Genomic DNA, 22,267 nt, shown 5'->3' on the forward strand with positions numbered 1-22,267 from the left:
TAATCTTATTCATTCAAATGGGAATACGGGACAGATATGGCTCTATCTAATCTTATTCATTCACATGGGAACACGGGATAGACACGGCTCTATCGAATCTTATTCATTCACATGAGAACACGGGATAGACACGGCTCTATCTAATCGTATTCATCCACATGGGAACACAGGACAGACACGGCTCAATCTAATCTTATTCATTCAAATGGGAATACGGGACAGACACGGCTCTCTCTCATCTTATTCATTCCAATGGGAATACGGGACAGATACGGCTCTAACTAATCTTATTCATTCACATGGGAACACGGGATGAACACGGCTCAATCTAATCTTATTCATCCACGAGGGAACACAGGACAGACACGGCTCTATCTAATCTTATTCATTCACATGAGAGCACGGGATAGACACGGCCCTAACTAATCTTATTCATTCACATGGGAACACGGGAGAGACACGGCTCTATCTAATCTTATTCATTCACATGGGAACACTGGACAGACATGGCTCAAACTAATCTTATTAATTCACATGGGAACACGGGACAGACACGGCTCTATCTAATTTTATTCATTCACAAGGGAACATGGGATAGACACGGCTCAAACTAATCTTATTCATTCACATGGGAACACGGGATAGATACGGCTCTATCTACTCTTATTCATTCACATGGGAACACGGGATAGATACGGCTCTCACTAATCCTATTCATTCACATGGGAACACAGGACAGACACGGCTCTATCTACTCTTATTCATTCACATGGGAACACGGGATAGACACGGCTCTCACTAATCCTATTCATTCACATGGGAACACAGGACAGACACGGCTCTATCTACTCTTATTCATTCACATGGGAACACGGGATAGACACGGCTCCAACTGATCTTATTCATTCACATGGGAACGCGGGACAGACACGGCTCTATCTAATCTTATTCATTCACATGGGAACACAGGACAGACACGGCTCGAACTGATCTTATTAATTCACATGGGAACACGGGACAGACATGGCTCTATCTAATCTTATTCATCCACATGGGAACACAGGACAGACACGGCTCAATCTAATCTTACTCATTCAAATGGGAATACGGGACAGACACGGCTCTCTCTCATCTTATTCATTCAAATGGGAATAAGGGACAGATACGGCTCTATCTAATCTTATTCATTCACATAGGAACACGGGACAGACACAGCTCAAACTAATCTTATTAATTCACATTGGAACACGGGACAGACACAGCTCTCTCTCACCTTATTCATTCAAATGGTAATACAGGACAGATACGGCTCTATCTAATCTTATTCATTCACATTGGAACGCGGAACAGACACAGCTCAAACTAATCTTATTAATTCACATTGGAACACGGGACAGACACGGCTCTAACTAAACGTATTCATTCACATGGGAACACGGGACAGACACGGCTCTATCTAATCTTATTCATTCACATGGGAACATGGGATAGACACGGCTCTAACTAATCTTATTCATTCACATAGGAACACGGGATAGATACGGCTCTCACTAATCTTATTCATTCACATGGGAACACAGGACAGACACAGCTCTATCTACTCTTATTCATTCACATGGGAACACAGGACAGACACGGCTCTATCTACTCTTATTCATTCACATGGGAACACGGGATAGACACGACTCTAACTGATCTTATTCATTCACATGGGAACATGGGACAGACACGGCTCTATCTAATCTTATTCATTCACATGGGAACACGGGATAGACACGGCTCTATCTAATCTTATTCATTCACATGGGAACACGGGACAGACATGGCTCTATCTAATCTTATTCATTCACATGGGAACACGGGACAGGCACGGCTCAATCTAATCTTATTCATTCAAATGGGAATAGGGGACAGACACGGCTCTATCTCATCTTATTCATCCACGTGGGAACACATGACAGACACGGCTCTATCTAATCTTATTCATTCAAATGGGAATACGGGACAGACACGGCTCTCTCTCATCTTATTCATCCACATGGGAACACAGGACAGACACGGCTCTATCTAATCTTATTCATTCAAATGGGAACACGGGACAGACACGGCTCTATCTAATCTTATTCATCCACGTGGGAACACATGACAGACACGGCTCTATCTAATCTTATTCATTCAAATGGGAATACGGGACAGACACGGCTCTCTCTCATCTTATTCATTCAAATGGGAAAACGGGACAGATACGGCTCTATCTAATCTTATTCATTCACATGGGAACACAGGACAGACACGGCTCTATCTAATCTTATTCATTCACATGAGAACACGGGATAGACATGGCCCTATCTAATCTTATTCATTCACATGGGAACACGGGAGAGACACGGCTCTATCTAATCTTATTCATTCACATGAGAACACTGGACAGACACGGCTCAAACTAATCTTATTCATTCACATGGGAACACGGGACAGACACGACTCTATCTAATCTTATTCATTCAAATGGTAATACAGGACAGATACGGCTCTATCTAATCTTATTCATTCACATGCGAACACGGGATAGACATAGCTCTATCTAATCTTATTCATTCACATTGGAACACCGGACAGACACAGCTCAAACTAATCTTATTAGTTCACATTGGAACACGGGACAGACACGGATCTAACTGAACTTATTCATTCACATGGGAACACGGGACAGACACGGCTCTATCTAATTTTATTCATTCACATGGGAACATGGGATAGACATGGCTCTAACTAATCTTATTCATTCACATGGGAACACAGGACAGACACGGCTCTATCTACTCTTATTCATTCACATGGGAACACAGCAAAGACACGGCTCTATCGACTCTTATTCATTTACATGGGAACACGGGATAGACTCGGCTCTAACTGATCTTATTCATTCACATGGGAACGCGGGACAGACACGGCTCTCTCTAATCTTATTCATTCACATGGGAACACGGGATAGATACGGCTCTCACTTATCTTATTCATTCACAGGGGAACACAGGACAGACACGGCTCGAACTGATCTTCTTAATTCACATGGGAACACGGGACAGACATGGCTCTATCTAATCTTATTCATCCACATGGGAACACAGGACAGACACGGCTCAATCTAATCTTACTCATTCAAATGGGAATACGGGACAGACACGGCTCTATCTAATCTAACTCATTCACATGGGAACACGGGATAGACACGGCTCTATCTAATCTTATTCATTCACATTGGAACACGGGACAGACACAGCTCAAACTAATCTTATTAATTCACATTGGAACACGGGACAGACATGGCTCTAACTAAACTTATTCATTCACATGGGAACACGGGACAGACACGGCTCTATCTAATCTTATTCATTCACATGGGAACATGGGATAGACACGGCTCTAACTAATCTTATTCATTCACATGGGAACACAGGATAGATACGGCTCTCACTAATCTTATTCATTCACATGGGAACACAGGACAGACACGGCTCTATCTACTCTTATTCATTCACATGGGAACACAGGACAGACACGGCTCTAACTGATCTTATTCATTCACATGGGAACATGGGACAGACACGGCTCTATCTAATCTTATTCATTCACATGGGAACACGGGATAGATACGGCTCTCACTAATCTTATTCATTCACATGGGAACACGGGATAGATATGGCTCTCACTAATCTTACTCATTCACATGGGAACACAGGACAGACACGGCTCTATCTCATCTTATTCATCCACGTGGGAACACATGACAGACACGGCTCTATCTAATCTTATTCATTCAAATGGGAATACGGGACAGATACGGCTCTATCTAATCTTATTCATTCACATGGGAACACGGGATAGACATGGCTCTATCTAATCTTATTCATTCACATTGGAACACGGGACAGACACAGCTCAAACTAATCTTATTAATTCACATTGGAACACGGGACAGACACGGCTCTAACTAAACTTATTCATTCACATGGGAACACGGGACATACACGGCTCTATCTAATCTTATTCATTCACATGGGAACATGGGATACACATGGCTCTAACTAATCTTATTCATTCACATGGGAACACGGGATAGATACGGCTCTCACTAATCTTATTCATTCACATGGGAACACAGGACAGACACGGCTCTATCTACTCTTATTCATTCACATGGGAACACAGGACAGACACGGCTCCATCTACTCTTATTCATTCACATGGGAACACGGGATAGACACGGCTCTAACTGATCTTATTCATTCACATGGGAACACGGGATAGACACGGCTCTATCTAATCTTATTCATCCACATGGGAACACAGGACAGACACGGCTCAATGTAATCTTATTCATTCAAATGGGAATACGGGACAGACACGGCTCTATCTCATCTTATTCATCCACATGGGAACACAGGACAGACACGGCTCAATGTAATCTTATTCATTCAAATGGGAATACGGGACAGACACGGCTCTATCTCATCTTATTCATCCACGTGGGAACACATGACAGACACGGCTCTATCTAATCTTATTCATTCAAATGGGAATACAGGAGAGACACGGCTCTCTCTCATCTTATTCATTCAAATGGGAATACGGGACAGATACGGCTCTATCTAATCTTATTCATTCACATTGGAACACGGGACAGACACAGCTCAAACTAATCTTATTAATTCACATTGGAACACGGGACAGACACGGCTCTCTCTCATCTTATTCATTCAAATGGTAATACAGGAGAGATACGGCTCTATCTAATCTTATTCATTCACATGGGAACATGGGATAGACATGGCTCTAACTAATCTTATTCATTCACATGGGAACACGGGATAGATACGGCTCTCACTAATCTTATTCATTCACATGGGAACACAGGACAGACACGGCTCTATCGACTCTTATTCATTTACATGGGAACACGGGATAGACTCGGCTCTAACTGCTCTTATTCATTCACATGGGAACGCAGGACAGACACGGCTCTCTCTAATCTTATTCATTCACATGGGAACACGGGATAGATACGGCTCTCACTAATCTTATTCATTCACATGGGAACACAGGACAGACACGGCTCGAACTGATCTTCTTAATTCACATGGGAACACGGGACAGACATGGCTCTATCTAATCTTATTCATCCACATGGGAACACAGGATAGACTCGGCTCTAACTGATCTTATTCATTCACATGGGAACGCAGGACAGACACGGCTCTCTCTAATCTTATTCATTCACATGGGAACACGGGATAGATACGGCTCTCACTAATCTTATTCATTCACATGGGAACACAGGACAGACACGGCTCGAACTGATCTTCTTAATTCACATGGGAACACGGGACAGACACGGCTCAATCTAATCTTACTCATTCAAATGGGAATACGGGACAGACACGGCTCTCTCTCATCTTATTCATTCAAATGGGAATACGGGACAGATACGGCTCTGTCTAATCTTACTCATTCACATGGGAACACGGGATAGACACGGCTCTATCTAATCTTATTCATTCACATTGGAACACGGGACAGACACAGCTCAAACTAATCTTATTAATTCACATTGGAACACGGGACAGACACGGCTCTATCTAATCTTATTCATTCACATGGGAACATGGGATAGACACGGCTCTAACTAATCTTATTCATTCACATGGGAACACGGGATAGATACGGCTCTCACTAATCTTATTCATTCACATGGGAACACAGGACAGACACGGCTCTATCTACTCTTATTCATTCACATGGGAACACAGGACAGACACGGCTCTATCTACTCTTATTCATTCACATGGGAACACGGGATAGACACGACTCTAACTGATCTTATTCATTCACATGGGAACATGGGACAGACACGGCTCTATCTAATCTTATTCATTCACATGGGAACACGGGATGGATATGGCTCTCACTAATCTTATTCATTCACATGGGAACACGGGATAGATATGGCTCTCACTAATCTTATTCATTCACATGGGAACACGGGATAGACACGGCTCTATCTCATCTTATTCATTCACATGGGAACACAGGACAGACACGGCTCGAACTGATCTTATTAATTCACATGGGAACACGGGACAGACACGGCTCTATCTAATCTTATTCATCCACATGGGAACACAGGACAGACACGGCTCAATGTAATCTTATTCATTCAAATGGGAATACGGGACAGACACGGCTCTATCTCATCTTATTCATCCACGTGGGAACACATGACAGACACGGCTCTATCTAATCTTACTCATTCAAATGGGAATACGGGACAGACACGGCTCTCTCTCATCTTATTCATTCAAATGGGAATACGGGACAGATACGGCTCTATCTAATCTTATTCATTCACATGGGAACACGGGATAGACATGGCTCTGTCTAATCTTATTCATTCACATGGGAACACGGGACAGACACAGCTATTTCACATTGGAACACGGGACAGACACGGCTCTAACTAAACTTATTCATTCACATGGGAACATGGGACAGACATGGCTCTATCTAATCTTATTCATTCACATGGGAACATGGGATAGACACGGCTCTAACTGATCTTATTCATTCACATGGGAACACGGGACAGACACGGCTCTATCTCATCTTATTCATTCACATGGGAACACGGGAGAGATACGGCTCTCACTAATCTTATTCATTCACATGGGAACACAGGACAGACACGGCTCGAACTTATCTTATTTATTCACATGGGAACACGGGACAGACACGGCTCGATCTAATCTTATTCATCCACATGGGAACACAGGACAGACACGGCTCTATCTAATCTTATTCATTCAAATGGTAATACAGGACAGATACGGCTCTATCTAATCTTATTCATTCACATGGGAACACGGGATAGACATAGCTCTATCTAATCTTATTCATTCACATTGGAACACGGGACAGACACAGCTCAATCTAATCTTACTCATTCAAATGGGAATACGGGACAGACACGGCTCTCTCTCATCTTATTCATTCAAATGGGAATAAGGGACAGATACGGCTCTATCTAATCTTATTCATTCACATGGGAACACGGGATAGACATGGCTCTATCTAATCTTATTCATTCACATTGGAACACGGAACAGACACAGCTCAAACTAATCTTATTAATTCACATTGGAACACGGGACAGACACGGCTCTAACTAAACTTATTCATTCACATGGGAACACGGGACAGACACGGCTCTATCTAATCTTATTCATTCACATGGGAACATGGGATAGACACGGCTCTAACTAATCTTATTCATTCACATGGGAACACGGGATAGATACGGCTCTCACTAATCTTATTCATTCACATGGGAACACAGGACAGACACGGCTCTATCTACTCTTATTCATTCACATGGGAACACAGGACAGACACGGCTCTATCTACTCTTATTCATTCACATGGGAACACGGGATAGACACGACTCTAACTGATCTTATTCATTCACATGGGAACATGGGACAGACACGGCTCTATCTAATCTTATTCATTCACATGGGAACACGGGATAGACACGGCTCTATCTAATCTTATTCATTCACATGGGAACACGGGACAGACACGGCTCTATCTAATCTTATTCACTCAAATGGGAACACGGGACAGACATGGCTCTATCTAATCTTATTCATTCACATGGGAACACGGGACAGACACGGCTCTATCTAATCTTATTCATTCACATGGGAACACGGGATAGACACGGCTCTATCTAATCTTATTCATCCACATGGGAACACAGGACAGACACGGCTCAATGTAATCTTATTCATTCAAATGGGAATACGGGACAGACACGGCTCTATCTCATCTTATTCATCCACGTGGGAACACATGACAGACACGGCTCTATCTAATCTTATTCATTCAAATGGGAATACAGGAGAGACACGGCTCTCTCTCATCTTATTCATTCAAATGGGAATACGGGACAGATACGGCTCTATCCAATCTTATTCATTCACATTGGAACACGGGACAGACACAGCTCAAACTAATCTTATTAATTCACATTGGAACACGGGACAGACACGGCTCTCTCTCATCTTATTCATTCAAATGGTAATACAGGACAGATACGGCTCTATCTCATCTTATTCATCCACGTGGGAACACATGACAGACACGGCTCTATCTAATCTTATTCATTCAAATGGGAATACAGGAGAGACACGGCTCTCTCTCATCTTATTCATTCAAATGGGAATACGGGACAGATACGGCTCTATCTAAACTTATTCATTCACATTGGAACACGGGACAGACACAGCTCAAACTAATCTTATTAATTCACATTGGAACACGGGACAGACACGGCTCTCTCTCATCTTATTCATTCAAATGGTAATACAGGACAGATACGGCTCTATCTAATCTTATTCATTCACATGGGAACATGGGATAGACATGGCTCTAACTAATCTTATTCATTCACATGGGAACACGGGATAGATACGGCTCTCACTAATCTTATTCATTCACATGGGAACACAGGACAGACACGGCTCTATCGACTCTTATTCATTTACATGGGAACACGGGATAGACTCGGCTCTAACTGATCTTATTCATTCACATGGGAACGCAGGACAGACACGGCTCTCTCTAATCTTATTCATTCACATGGGAACACGGGATAGATACGGCTCTCACTAATCTTATTCATTCACATGGGAACACAGGACAGACACGGCTCGAACTGATCTTCTTAATTCACATGGGAACACGGGACAGACATGGCTCTATCTAATCTTATTCATCCACATGGGAACACAGGATAGACTCGGCTCTAACTGATCTTATTCATTCACATGGGAACGCAGGACAGACACGGCTCTCTCTAATCTTATTCATTCACATGGGAACACGGGATAGATACGGCTCTCACTAATCTTATTCATTCACATGTGAACACAGGACAGACACGGCTCGAACTGATCTTCTTAATTCACATGGGAACACGGGACAGACACGGCTCAATCTAATCTTACTCATTCAAATGGGAATACGGGACAGACACGGCTCTCTCTCATCTTATTCATTCAAATGGGAATACGGGACAGATACGGCTCTGTCTAATCTTACTCATTCACATGGGAACACGGGATAGACACGGCTCTATATAATCTTATTCATTCACATTGGAACACGGGACAGACACAGCTCAAACTAATCTTATTAATTCACATTGGAACACGGGACAGACACGGCTCTATCTAATCTTATTCATTCACATGGGAACATGGGATAGACACGGCTCTAACTAATCTTATTCATTCACATGGGAACACGGGATAGATACGGCTCTCACTAATCTTATTCATTCACATGGGAACACAGGACAGACACGGCTCTATCTACTCTTATTCATTCACATGGGAACACAGGACAGACACGGCTCTATCTACTCTTATTCATTCACATGGGAACACGGGATGGATATGGCTCTCACTAATCTTATTCATTCACATGGGAACACGGGATAGATATGGCTCTCACTAATCTTATTCATTCACATGGGAACACGGGATAGACACGGCTCTATCTCATCTTATTCATTCACATGGGAACACAGGACAGACACGGCTCGAACTGATCTTATTAATTCACATGGGAACACGGGACAGACACGGCTCTATCTAATCTTATTCATCCACATGGGAACACAGGACAGACACGGCTCAATGTAATCTTATTCATTCAAATGGGAATACGGGACAGACACGGCTCTATCTCATCTTATTCATCCACGTGGGAACACATGACAGACACGGCTCTATCTAATCTTATTCATTCAAATGGGAATACAGGAGAGACACGGCTCTCTCTCATCTTATTCATTCAAATGGGAATACGGGACAGATACGGCTCTATCTAATCTTATTCATTCACATGGGAACACGGGATAGACATGGCTCTGTCTAATCTTATTCATTCACATGGGAACACGGGACAGACACAGCTATTTCACATTGGAACACGGGACAGACACGGCTCTAACTAAACTTATTCATTCACATGGGAACATGGGACAGACATGGCTCTATCTAATCTTATTCATTCACATGGGAACATGGGATAGACACGGCTCTAACTGATCTTATTCATTCACATGGGAACACGGGACAGACACGGCTCTATCTCATCTTATTCATTCACATGGGAACACGGGAGAGATACGGCTCTCACTAATCTTATTCATTCACATGGGAACACAGGACAGACACGGCTCGAACTTATCTTATTTATTCACATGGGAACACGGGACAGACACGGCTCGATCTAATCTTATTCATCCACATGGGAACACAGGACAGACACGGCTCTATCTAATCTTATTCATTCAAATGGTAATACAGGACAGATACGGCTCTATCTAATCTTATTCATTCACATGGGAACACGGGATAGACATAGCTCTATCTAATCTTATTCATTCACATTGGAACACGGGACAGACACAGCTCAATCTAATCTTACTCATTCAAATGGGAATACGGGACAGACACGGCTCTCTCTCATCTTATTCATTCAAATGGGAATAAGGGACAGATACGGCTCTATCTAATCTTATTCATTCACATGGGAACACGGGATAGACATGGCTCTATCTAATCTTATTCATTCACATTGGAACACGGAACAGACACAGCTCAAACTAATCTTATTAATTCACATTGGAACACGGGACAGACACGGCTCTAACTAAACTTATTCATTCACATGGGAACACGGGACAGACACGGCTCTATCTAATCTTATTCATTCACATGGGAACATGGGATAGACACGGCTCTAACTAATCTTATTCATTCACATGGGAACACGGGATAGATACGGCTCTCACTAATCTTATTCATTCACATGGGAACACAGGACAGACACGGCTCTATCTACTCTTATTCATTCACATGGGAACACAGGACAGACACGGCTCTATCTACTCTTATTCATTCACATGGGAACACGGGATAGACACGACTCTAACTGATCTTATTCATTCACATGGGAACATGGGACAGACACGGCTCTATCTAATCTTATTCATTCACATGGGAACACGGGATAGACACGGCTCTATCTAATCTTATTCATTCACATGGGAACACGGGACAGACACGGCTCTATCTAATCTTATTCACTCAAATGGGAACACGGGACAGACATGGCTCTATCTAATCTTATTCATTCACATGGGAACACGGGACAGGCACGGCTCAATCTCATCTTATTCATTCAAATGGGAATAGGGGACAGACACGGCTCTATCTAATCTTATTCATTCAAATGGGAACACGGGACAGACACGGCTCTATCTAATCTTATTCATTCAAATGGGAACACGGGACAGACACGGCTCTGTATAATCTTATTCATTCACATGGGGACACGGGACAGACACGACTCTATCTAATCTTATTAATTCACATGGGAACACGGGATAGACACGGCTCGCTCTCATCTTATTCATTCAAATGGGAATACGGGACAGATATGGCTCTATCTAATCTTATTCATTCACATGGGAACACGGGATAGACACGGCTCTATCGAATCTTATTCATTCACATGAGAACATGGGATAGACACGGCTCTATCTAATCTTATTCATCCACATGGGAACACAGGACAGACACGGCTCAATCTAATCTTATTCATTCAAATGGGTACACGGGACAGACACGGCTCTATCTCATCTTATTCATCCACGTGGGAACACATGACAGACACGGCTCTATCTAATCTTATTCATTCAAATGGGAATACGGGACAGACACGGCTGTCTCTCATCTTATTCATTCAAATGGGAATACGGGACAGATACGGCTCTATCTAATCTTGTTCATTCACATGGGAACACGGGATGAACACGGCTCAATCTAATCTTATTCATCCACGTGGGAACACAGGACAGACACGGCTCTATCTAATCTTATTCATTCACATGAGAACACAGGATAGACACGGCCCTATCTAATCTTATTCATTCACATGGGAACACGGGATAGACAAGGCTCTATCTAATCTTATTCATCCACATGGGAACACAGGACAGACACGGCTCAATCTAATCTTATTCATTCAAATGGGAATACGGGACAGACACGGCTCTATCTAATCTTATTCATTCACATGGGAACACGGGATAGATACGGCTCTATCTAATCTTATTAATTCACATGGGAACACGGGATAGACACGACTCTAACTGATCTTATTCATTCACATAGGAACATGGGACAGACACGGCTCTATCTAATCTTATTCATTCACATGGGAACACGGGATAGATACGGCTCTCACTAATCTTATTCATTCACATGGGAACACGGGATAGATATGGCTCTCACTAATCTTACTCATTCACATGGGAACACAGGACAGACACGGCTCGAACTAAACTTATTCATTCACATGGGAACACGGGAGAGACACGGCTCTATCTAATCTTATTCATTCACATGGGAACACAGGACAGACACGGCTCTATCTACTCTTATTCATTCACATGGGAATACGGGACAGACACGGCTCTATCTCATCTTATTCATCCACGTGGGAACACATGACAGACATGGCTCTATCTAATCTTATTCATTCAAATGGGAATACGGGACAGATACGGCTCTATCTAATCTTATTCATTCACATGGGAACACGGGATAGAGATGGCTCTATCTAATCTTATTCATTCACATGGGAACACGGGATAGACATGGCTCTATCTAATCTTATTCATTCACATTGGAACACGGGACAGACACAGCTCAAACTAATCTTATTAATTCACATTGGAACACGGGACAGACACGGCTCTAACTAAACTTATTCATTCACATGGGAACACGGGACATACATGGCTCTAACTAATCTTATTCATTCACATGGGAACACGGGATAGATACGGCTCTCACTAATCTTATTCATTCACATGGGAACACAGGACAGACACGGCTCCATCTACTCTTATTCATTCACATGGGAACACGGGATAGACACGGCTCTAACTGATCTTATTCATTCACATGGGAACACGGGACAGACACGGCTCTATCTAATCTTATTCATTCACATGGGAACACGGGATAGACACGGCTCTATCTAATCTTATTCATTCACATGGGAACACGGGACAGACACGGCTCTATCTAATCTTATTCACTCAAATGGGAACACGGGACAGACATGGCTCTATCTAATCTTATTCATTCACATGGGAACACGGGACAGGCACGGCTCAATCTCATCTTATTCATTCAAATGGGAATAGGGGACAGACACGGCTCTATCTAATCTTATTCATTCAAATGGGAACACGGGACAGACACGGCTCTATCTAATCTTATTCATTCAAATGGGAACACGGGACAGACACGGCTCTGTATAATCTTATTCATTCACATGGGGACACGGGACAGACACGACTCTATCTAATCTTATTAATTCACATGGGAACACGGGATAGACACGGCTCGCTCTCATCTTATTCATTCAAATGGGAATACGGGACAGATATGGCTCTATCTAATCTTATTCATTCACATGGGAACACGGGATAGACACGGCTCTATCGAATCTTATTCATTCACATGAGAACATGGGATAGACACGGCTCTATCTAATCTTATTCATCCACATGGGAACACAGGACAGACACGGCTCAATCTAATCTTATTCATTCAAATGGGTACACGGGACAGACACGGCTCTATCTCATCTTATTCATCCACGTGGGAACACATGACAGACACGGCTCTATCTAATCTTATTCATTCAAATGGGAATACGGGACAGACACGGCTGTCTCTCATCTTATTCATTCAAATGGGAATACGGGACAGATACGGCTCTATCTAATCTTGTTCATTCACATGGGAACACGGGATGAACACGGCTCAATCTAATCTTATTCATCCACGTGGGAACACAGGACAGACACGGCTCTATCTAATCTTATTCATTCACATGAGAACACAGGATAGACACGGCCCTATCTAATCTTATTCATTCACATGGGAACACGGGATAGACAAGGCTCTATCTAATCTTATTCATCCACATGGGAACACAGGACAGACACGGCTCAATCTAATCTTATTCATTCAAATGGGAATACGGGACAGACACGGCTCTATCTAATCTTATTCATTCACATGGGAACACGGGATAGATACGGCTCTATCTAATCTTATTAATTCACATGGGAACACGGGATAGACACGACTCTAACTGATCTTATTCATTCACATAGGAACATGGGACAGACACGGCTCTATCTAATCTTATTCATTCACATGGGAACACGGGATAGATACGGCTCTCACTAATCTTATTCATTCACATGGGAACACGGGATAGATATGGCTCTCACTAATCTTACTCATTCACATGGGAACACAGGACAGACACGGCTCGAACTAAACTTATTCATTCACATGGGAACACGGGAGAGACACGGCTCTATCTAATCTTATTCATTCACATGGGAACACAGGACAGACACGGCTCTATCTACTCTTATTCATTCACATGGGAATACGGGACAGACACGGCTCTATCTCATCTTATTCATCCACGTGGGAACACATGACAGACATGGCTCTATCTAATCTTATTCATTCAAATGGGAATACGGGACAGATACGGCTCTATCTAATCTTATTCATTCACATGGGAACACGGGATAGAGATGGCTCTATCTAATCTTATTCATTCACATGGGAACACGGGATAGACATGGCTCTATCTAATCTTATTCATTCACATTGGAACACGGGACAGACACAGCTCAAACTAATCTTATTAATTCACATTGGAACACGGGACAGACACGGCTCTAACTAAACTTATTCATTCACATGGGAACACGGGACATACATGGCTCTAACTAATCTTATTCATTCACATGGGAACACGGGATAGATACGGCTCTCACTAATCTTATTCATTCACATGGGAACACAGGACAGACACGGCTCCATCTACTCTTATTCATTCACATGGGAACACGGGATAGACACGGCTCTAACTGATCTTATTCATTCACATGGGAACACGGGACAGACACGGCTCTATCTAATCTTATTCATTCACATGGGAACACGGGATAGACACGGCTCTATCTAATCTTATTCATTCACATGGGAACACGGGACAGACACGGCTCTATCTAATCTTATTCACTCAAATGGGAACACGGGACAGACATGGCTCTATCTAATCTTATTCATTCACATGGGAACACGGGACAGGCACGGCTCAATCTCATCTTATTCATTCAAATGGGAATAGGGGACAGACACGGCTCTATCTAATCTTATTCATTCAAATGGGAACACGGGACAGACACGGCTCTATCTAATCTTATTCATTCAAATGGGAACACGGGACAGACACGGCTCTGTATAATCTTATTCATTCACATGGGGACACGGGACAGACACGACTCTATCTAATCTTATTAATTCACATGGGAACACGGGATAGACACGGCTCGCTCTCATCTTATTCATTCAAATGGGAATACGGGACAGATATGGCTCTATCTAATCTTATTCATTCACATGGGAACACGGGATAGACACGGCTCTATCGAATCTTATTCATTCACATGAGAACATGGGATAGACACGGCTCTATCTAATCTTATTCATCCACATGGGAACACAGGACAGACACGGCTCAATCTAATCTTATTCATTCAAATGGGTACACGGGACAGACACGGCTCTATCTCATCTTATTCATCCACGTGGGAACACATGACAGACACGGCTCTATCTAATCTTATTCATTCAAATGGGAATACGGGACAGACACGGCTGTCTCTCATCTTATTCATTCAAATGGGAATACGGGACAGATACGGCTCTATCTAATCTTGTTCATTCACATGGGAACACGGGATGAACACGGCTCAATCTAATCTTATTCATCCACGTGGGAACACAGGACAGACACGGCTCTATCTAATCTTATTCATTCACATGAGAACACAGGATAGACACGGCCCTATCTAATCTTATTCATTCACATGGGAACACGGGATAGACAAGGCTCTATCTAATCTTATTCATCCACATGGGAACACAGGACAGACACGGCTCAATCTAATCTTATTCATTCAAATGGGAATACGGGACAGACACGGCTCTATCTAATCTTATTCATTCACATGGGAACACGGGATAGATACGGCTCTATCTAATCTTATTAATTCACATGGGAACACGGGATAGACACGACTCTAACTGATCTTATTCATTCACATAGGAACATGGGACAGACACGGCTCTATCTAATCTTATTCATTCACATGGGAACACGGGATAGATACGGCTCTCACTAATCTTATTCATTCACATGGGAACACGGGATAGATATGGCTCTCACTAATCTTACTCATTCACATGGGAACACAGGACAGACACGGCTCGAACTAAACTTATTCATTCACATGGGAACACGGGAGAGACACGGCTCTATCTAATCTTATTCATTCACATGGGAACACAGGACAGACACGGCTCTATCTACTCTTATTCATTCACATGGGAATACGGGACAGACACGGCTCTATCTCATCTTATTCATCCACGTGGGAACACATGACAGACATGGCTCTATCTAATCTTATTCATTCAAATGGGAATACGGGACAGATACGGCTCTATCTAATCTTATTCATTCACATGGGAACACGGGATAGAGATGGCTCTATCTAATCTTATTCATTCACATGGGAACACGGGATAGACATGGCTCTATCTAATCTTATTCATTCACATTGGAACACGGGACAGACACAGCTCAAACTAATCTTATTAATTCACATTGGAACACGGGACAGACACGGCTCTAACTAAACTTATTCATTCACATGGGAACACGGGACATACATGGCTCTAACTAATCTTATTCATTCACATGGGAACACGGGATAGATACGGCTCTCACTAATCTTATTCATTCACATGGGAACACAGGACAGACACGGCTCCATCTACTCTTATTCATTCACATGGGAACACGGGATAGACACGGCTCTAACTGATCTTATTCATTCACATGGGAACACGGGACAGACACGGCTCTATCTAATCTTATTCATTCACATGGGAATACGGGACAGACACGGCTCTATCTCATCTTATTCATCCACATGGGAACACAGGACAGACACGGCTCAATGTAATCTTATTCATTCAAATGGGAATACGGGACAGACACGGCTCTATCTCATCTTATTCATCCACGTGGGAACACATGACAGACACGGCTCTATCTAATCTTATTCATTCAAATGGGAATACAGGAGAGACACGGCTCTCTCTCATCTTATTCATTCAAATGGGAATACGGGACAGATACGGCTCTATCTAATCTTATTCATTCACATGGGAACACGGGACAGACACGGCTCTATCTAATCTTATTCATCCACATGGGAACACAGGACACAGGACAGACACGGCTCAATCTAATCTTATTCATTCAAATGGTAATACAGGACAGATACGGCTCTATCTAATCTTATTCATTCACATGGGAACACGGGATAGACATAGCTCTATCTAATCTTATTCATTCACATTGGAACACGGGACAGGCACAGCTCAAACTAATCTTATTAATTCACATTGGAACACGGGACAGACACGGCTCTCTCTCATCTTATTCATTCAAATGGTAATACAGGACAGATACGGCTCTATCTAATTTTATTCATTCACATGGGAACATGGGATAGACACGGCTCTAACTAATCTTATTCATTCACATGGGAACACGGGATAGATACGGCTCTCACTAATCTTATTCATTCACATGGGAACACAGGACAGACACGGCTCTATCGACTCTTATTCATTTACATGGGAACACGGGATAGACTCGGCTCCAACTGATCTTATTCATTCACATGGGAACGCAGGACAGACACGGCTCTCTCTAATCTTATTCATTCACATGGGAACACGGGATAGATACGGCTCTCACTAATCTTATTCATTCACATGGGAACACAGGACAGACACGGCTCAAACTGATCTTCTTAATTCACATGGGAACACGGGACAGACACGGCTCAATCTAATCTTACTCATTCAAATGGGAATACGGGACAGACACGGCTCTCTCTCATCTTATTCATTCAAATGGGAATACGGGACAGATACGGCTCTATCTAATCTTACTCATCACATGGGAACACGGGATAGACACGGCTCTATCTAATCTTATTCATTCACATTGGAACACGGGACAGACACAGCTCAAACTAATCTTATTAATTCACAATGGAACATGGGACAGACACGGCTCTATCTAATCTTATTCATTCACATGGGAACATGGGATAGACACGGCTCTAACTAATCTTATTCATTCACATGGGAACACGGGATAGATACGGCTCTCACTAATCTTATTCATTCACATGGGAACACAGGACAGACATGGCTCTATCTACTCTTATTCATTCACATGGGAACACAGGACAGACACGGCTCTATCTACTCTTATTCATTCACATGGGAACACGGGATAGACACGACTCTAACTGATCTTATTCATTCACATGGGAACATGGGACAGACACGGCTCTATCTAATCTTATTCATTCACATGGGAACACGGGATAGATATGGCTCTCACTAATCTTATTCATTCACATGGGAACACGGGATAGATATGGCTCTCACTAATCTTATTCATTCACATGGGAACACGGGATAGACACGGCTCTATCTCATCTTATTCATTCACATGGGAACACAGGACAGACACGGCTCGAACTGATCTTATTAATTCACATGGGAACACGGGACAGACATGGCTCTATCTAATCTTATTCATCCACATGGGAACACAGGACAGACACGGCTCAATGTAATCTTATTCATTCAAATGGGAATACAGGAGAGACACGGCTCTATCTCATCTTATTCATTCAAATGGGAATACGGGACAGACACGGCTCTGTCTAATCTTATTCATTCACATTGGAACACGGGACAGACACAGCTCAAACTAATCTTATTAATTCACATTGGAACACGGGACAGACACGGCTCTCTCTCATCTTATTCATTCAAATGGTAATACAGGACAGATACGGCTCTATCTAATCTTATTCATTCACATGGGAACACGGGATAGACATAGCTCTATCTAATCTTATTCATTCACATTGGAACACGGGACAGACACAGCTCTCTCTCATCTTATTCATTCAAATGGTAATACAGGACAGATACGGCTCTATCTAATCTTATTCATTCACATGGGAACACAGGACAGACACGGCTCGAACTGATCTTATTTATTCACATGGGAACACGGGACAGACACGGCTCTATCTAATCTTATTCATCCACATGGGAACACAGGACAGACACGGCTCAATCTAATCTTATTCATTCAAATGGGAATACGGGACAGACACGGCTCTATCTCATCTTATTCATCCACGTGGGAACACATGACAGACATGGCTCTATCTAATTTTATTCATTCAAATGGGAATACGGGACAGACACGGCTCTCTCTCATCTTATTCATTCAAATGGGAATACGGGACAGATACGGCTCTATCTTATCTTATTCATTCACATGGGAACACGGGATAGACATGGCTCTATCTAATCTTATTCATTCACATTGGAACACGGGACAGACACGGCTCTCTCTCATCTTATTCATTCAAATGGTAATACAGGACAGATACGGCTCTATCTAATCTTATTCATTCACATGGGAACACGGGATAGACACGGCTCTGTCTAATCTTATTCATTCACATTGGAACACAGGATAGACATGGCTCTATCTAATCTTATTCATTCACATTGGAACACGGGACAGACACGGCTCTCTCTCATCTTATTCATTCAAATGGTAATACAGGACAGATACGGCTCTATCTAATCTTATTCATTCACATGGGAACACGGGATAGACACGGCTCTGTCTAATCTTATTCATTCACATTGGAACACGGGACAGACACAGCTCAAACTAATCTTATTAATTCACATTGGAACACGGGACAGACACGGCTCTATCTAATCTTATTCATTCACATGGGAACATGGGATAGACACGGCTCTCACTAATCTTATTCATTCACATGGGAACACAGGACAGACACGGCTCTATCTACTCTTATTCATTCACATGGGAACACAGGACAGACACGGCTCTATCTTCTCTTATTCATTCACATGGGAACACGGGATAGACATGGCTCTAACTGATCTTATTCATTCACATGGGAACACGGGATAGACACGGCTCTATCTACTCTTATTCATTCACATGGGAACACAGGACAGACACGGCTCTATCTTCTCTTATTCATTCACATGGGAACACGGGATAGACACGGCTCTCACTAATCTTATTCATTCACATGGGAACACAGGACAGACACGGCTCTATCTACTCTTATTCATTCACATGGGAACACAGGACAGACACGGCTCTATCTTCTCTTATTCATTCACATGGGAACACGGGATAGACACGGCTCTAACTGATCTTATTCATTCACATGGGAACACGGGCTAGACACGGCTCTATCTACTCTTATTCATTCACATGGGAACACAGGACAGACACGGCTCTATCTTCTCTTATTCATTCACATGGGAACACGGGATAGACACGGCTCTCACTAATCTTATTCATTCACATGGGAACACAGGACAGACACGGCTCTATCTTCTCTTATTCATTCACATGGGAACACGGGATAGACAGGCTCTAACTGATCTTATTCATTCACATGGGAACACGGGATAGATACGGCTCTCACTAATCTTATTCATTCACATGGGAACACAGGACAGACACGGCTCTATCTACTCTTATTCATTCACATGGGAACACAGGACAGACACGGCTCTATCTTCTCTTATTCATTCACATGGGAACACGGGATAGACAGGCTCTAACTGATCTTATTCATTCACATGGGAACACAGGACAGACACGGCTCTATCTAATCTTATTCATTCACATGGGAACACGGGATAGATACGGCTCTCACTAATCTTATTCATTCACATGGGAACACAGGACAGACACGGCTCGAACTGATCTTATTCATTCACATGGGAACACGGGATGAACACGGCACAAGGTTAATCAGACATATTAGAGAGTGAAAGTTGAGGCCATCAGGGAGTTGAGTGGACAGAGGAGGCGAAAATATATATTTTTGTGTTGCAGGTTGTTGTGACCAGAGTGCGGTCGTTGTTGTTTGTGTTTGTACATGATCGAGGCTCATGCAACAGCTAAAGTAGAATGGAAGGGAACAAGGATGGAAAGGGGGAAACACCAACAGCAGAGTGGAAGTGAGAGTGACATCAAAGGGAAGGGAAGAAGGAATCATCATGGTGCTGAAGAGGGGAAGGCGGGGATGAAACAGAAAAGAAAAATAAACCAACAACTAAAAAACAAAAATAGGTGAAGGACAGAGGGAGAATAACAATGACGTGGAAAAGGGTTATTTGGGGACATGTTATGTAAACCCCATTAACCACCCAAACCCAGCCCAAGCCAACCTCGCACCACAGCACGTTCCATTCATCTCTCTCCGTCTCTGTCTGTCTGTCTGTCTCGCTTTCGTGTCCCATGCGTACGTATTATGTATATTACATTTTCATAACAAATCATTACATTTTTCATTCTGTCGGAAGCCGGAACCAAATAACAAAATTCACGTTCTCGGAGTACATGTTTGTACATACCCGTACAGCGGCTGAAAGGCCATGGTGACTGGTGAGCAACAAGTGGGATGCTCAAAATCGCCGAGAGAAGGTGAAGGCGATCGACCCGCTCCTGTCAGCGACGTTCACCGTCGACGTCACAGCAAACAGGCTCACTGTCGGCATGTGATCACGTGACGCGCCGAAAGTGTCCGCCCCCTTCGTGATGACTCCGCCCACCGTGCGAGGCGACGTGACGCGCCGAAAGTGTCCGCCCCTTCGTGATGACTCCGCCCACCGTGCGAGGCGACGTGACGCGCTGAAAGTGTCCGCCCCTTCGTGATGACTCCGCCCACCGTGCGAGGCGACAAGGTGTGGAGATCAGTGGTTTGGGTGTGCTCGATATTTGCGGTAAATCAAATCGACTTTGAAACTTGCTATTCGTATCATCCGTCAAGTTTCTGAAAATGTCAGTTCTTAAT

The 22,267-nt window shown here is 43.0% G+C and overlaps 1 protein-coding gene across 4 annotated transcripts in view; it reads right to left on the bottom strand.

The window, feature by feature from the left end:
• The window catches only part of SSUH2 (ssu-2 homolog), a 94,479-nt gene extending 72,486 nt beyond the window's left edge, over window positions 1–21,993 (bottom strand). The window contains exon 1 of one of the 4 annotated variants that reach the window (XM_085852387.1): window positions 21,828–21,993. In XM_085852387.1, coding sequence (XP_085708513.1) covers window positions 21,828–21,850 — 23 coding nt within the window. In that variant the 5' untranslated portion in view covers window positions 21,851–21,993. The remainder of the gene's footprint in view (window positions 1–21,827) is intronic. The other 3 variants (XM_085852388.1, XM_085852393.1, XM_085852392.1) reach the window with 3 other exon arrangements.
• Window positions 21,994–22,267: the final 274 nt, after the last annotated feature.

The sequence above is a fragment of the Eptatretus burgeri genome, chromosome 13 (genome assembly GCF_056783735.1).
Source record: "Eptatretus burgeri isolate ZD-2024b chromosome 13, Ebu_testis_v1, whole genome shotgun sequence".
NCBI classification, from domain to species: Eukaryota; Metazoa; Chordata; class Myxini; order Myxiniformes; family Myxinidae; genus Eptatretus; species Eptatretus burgeri.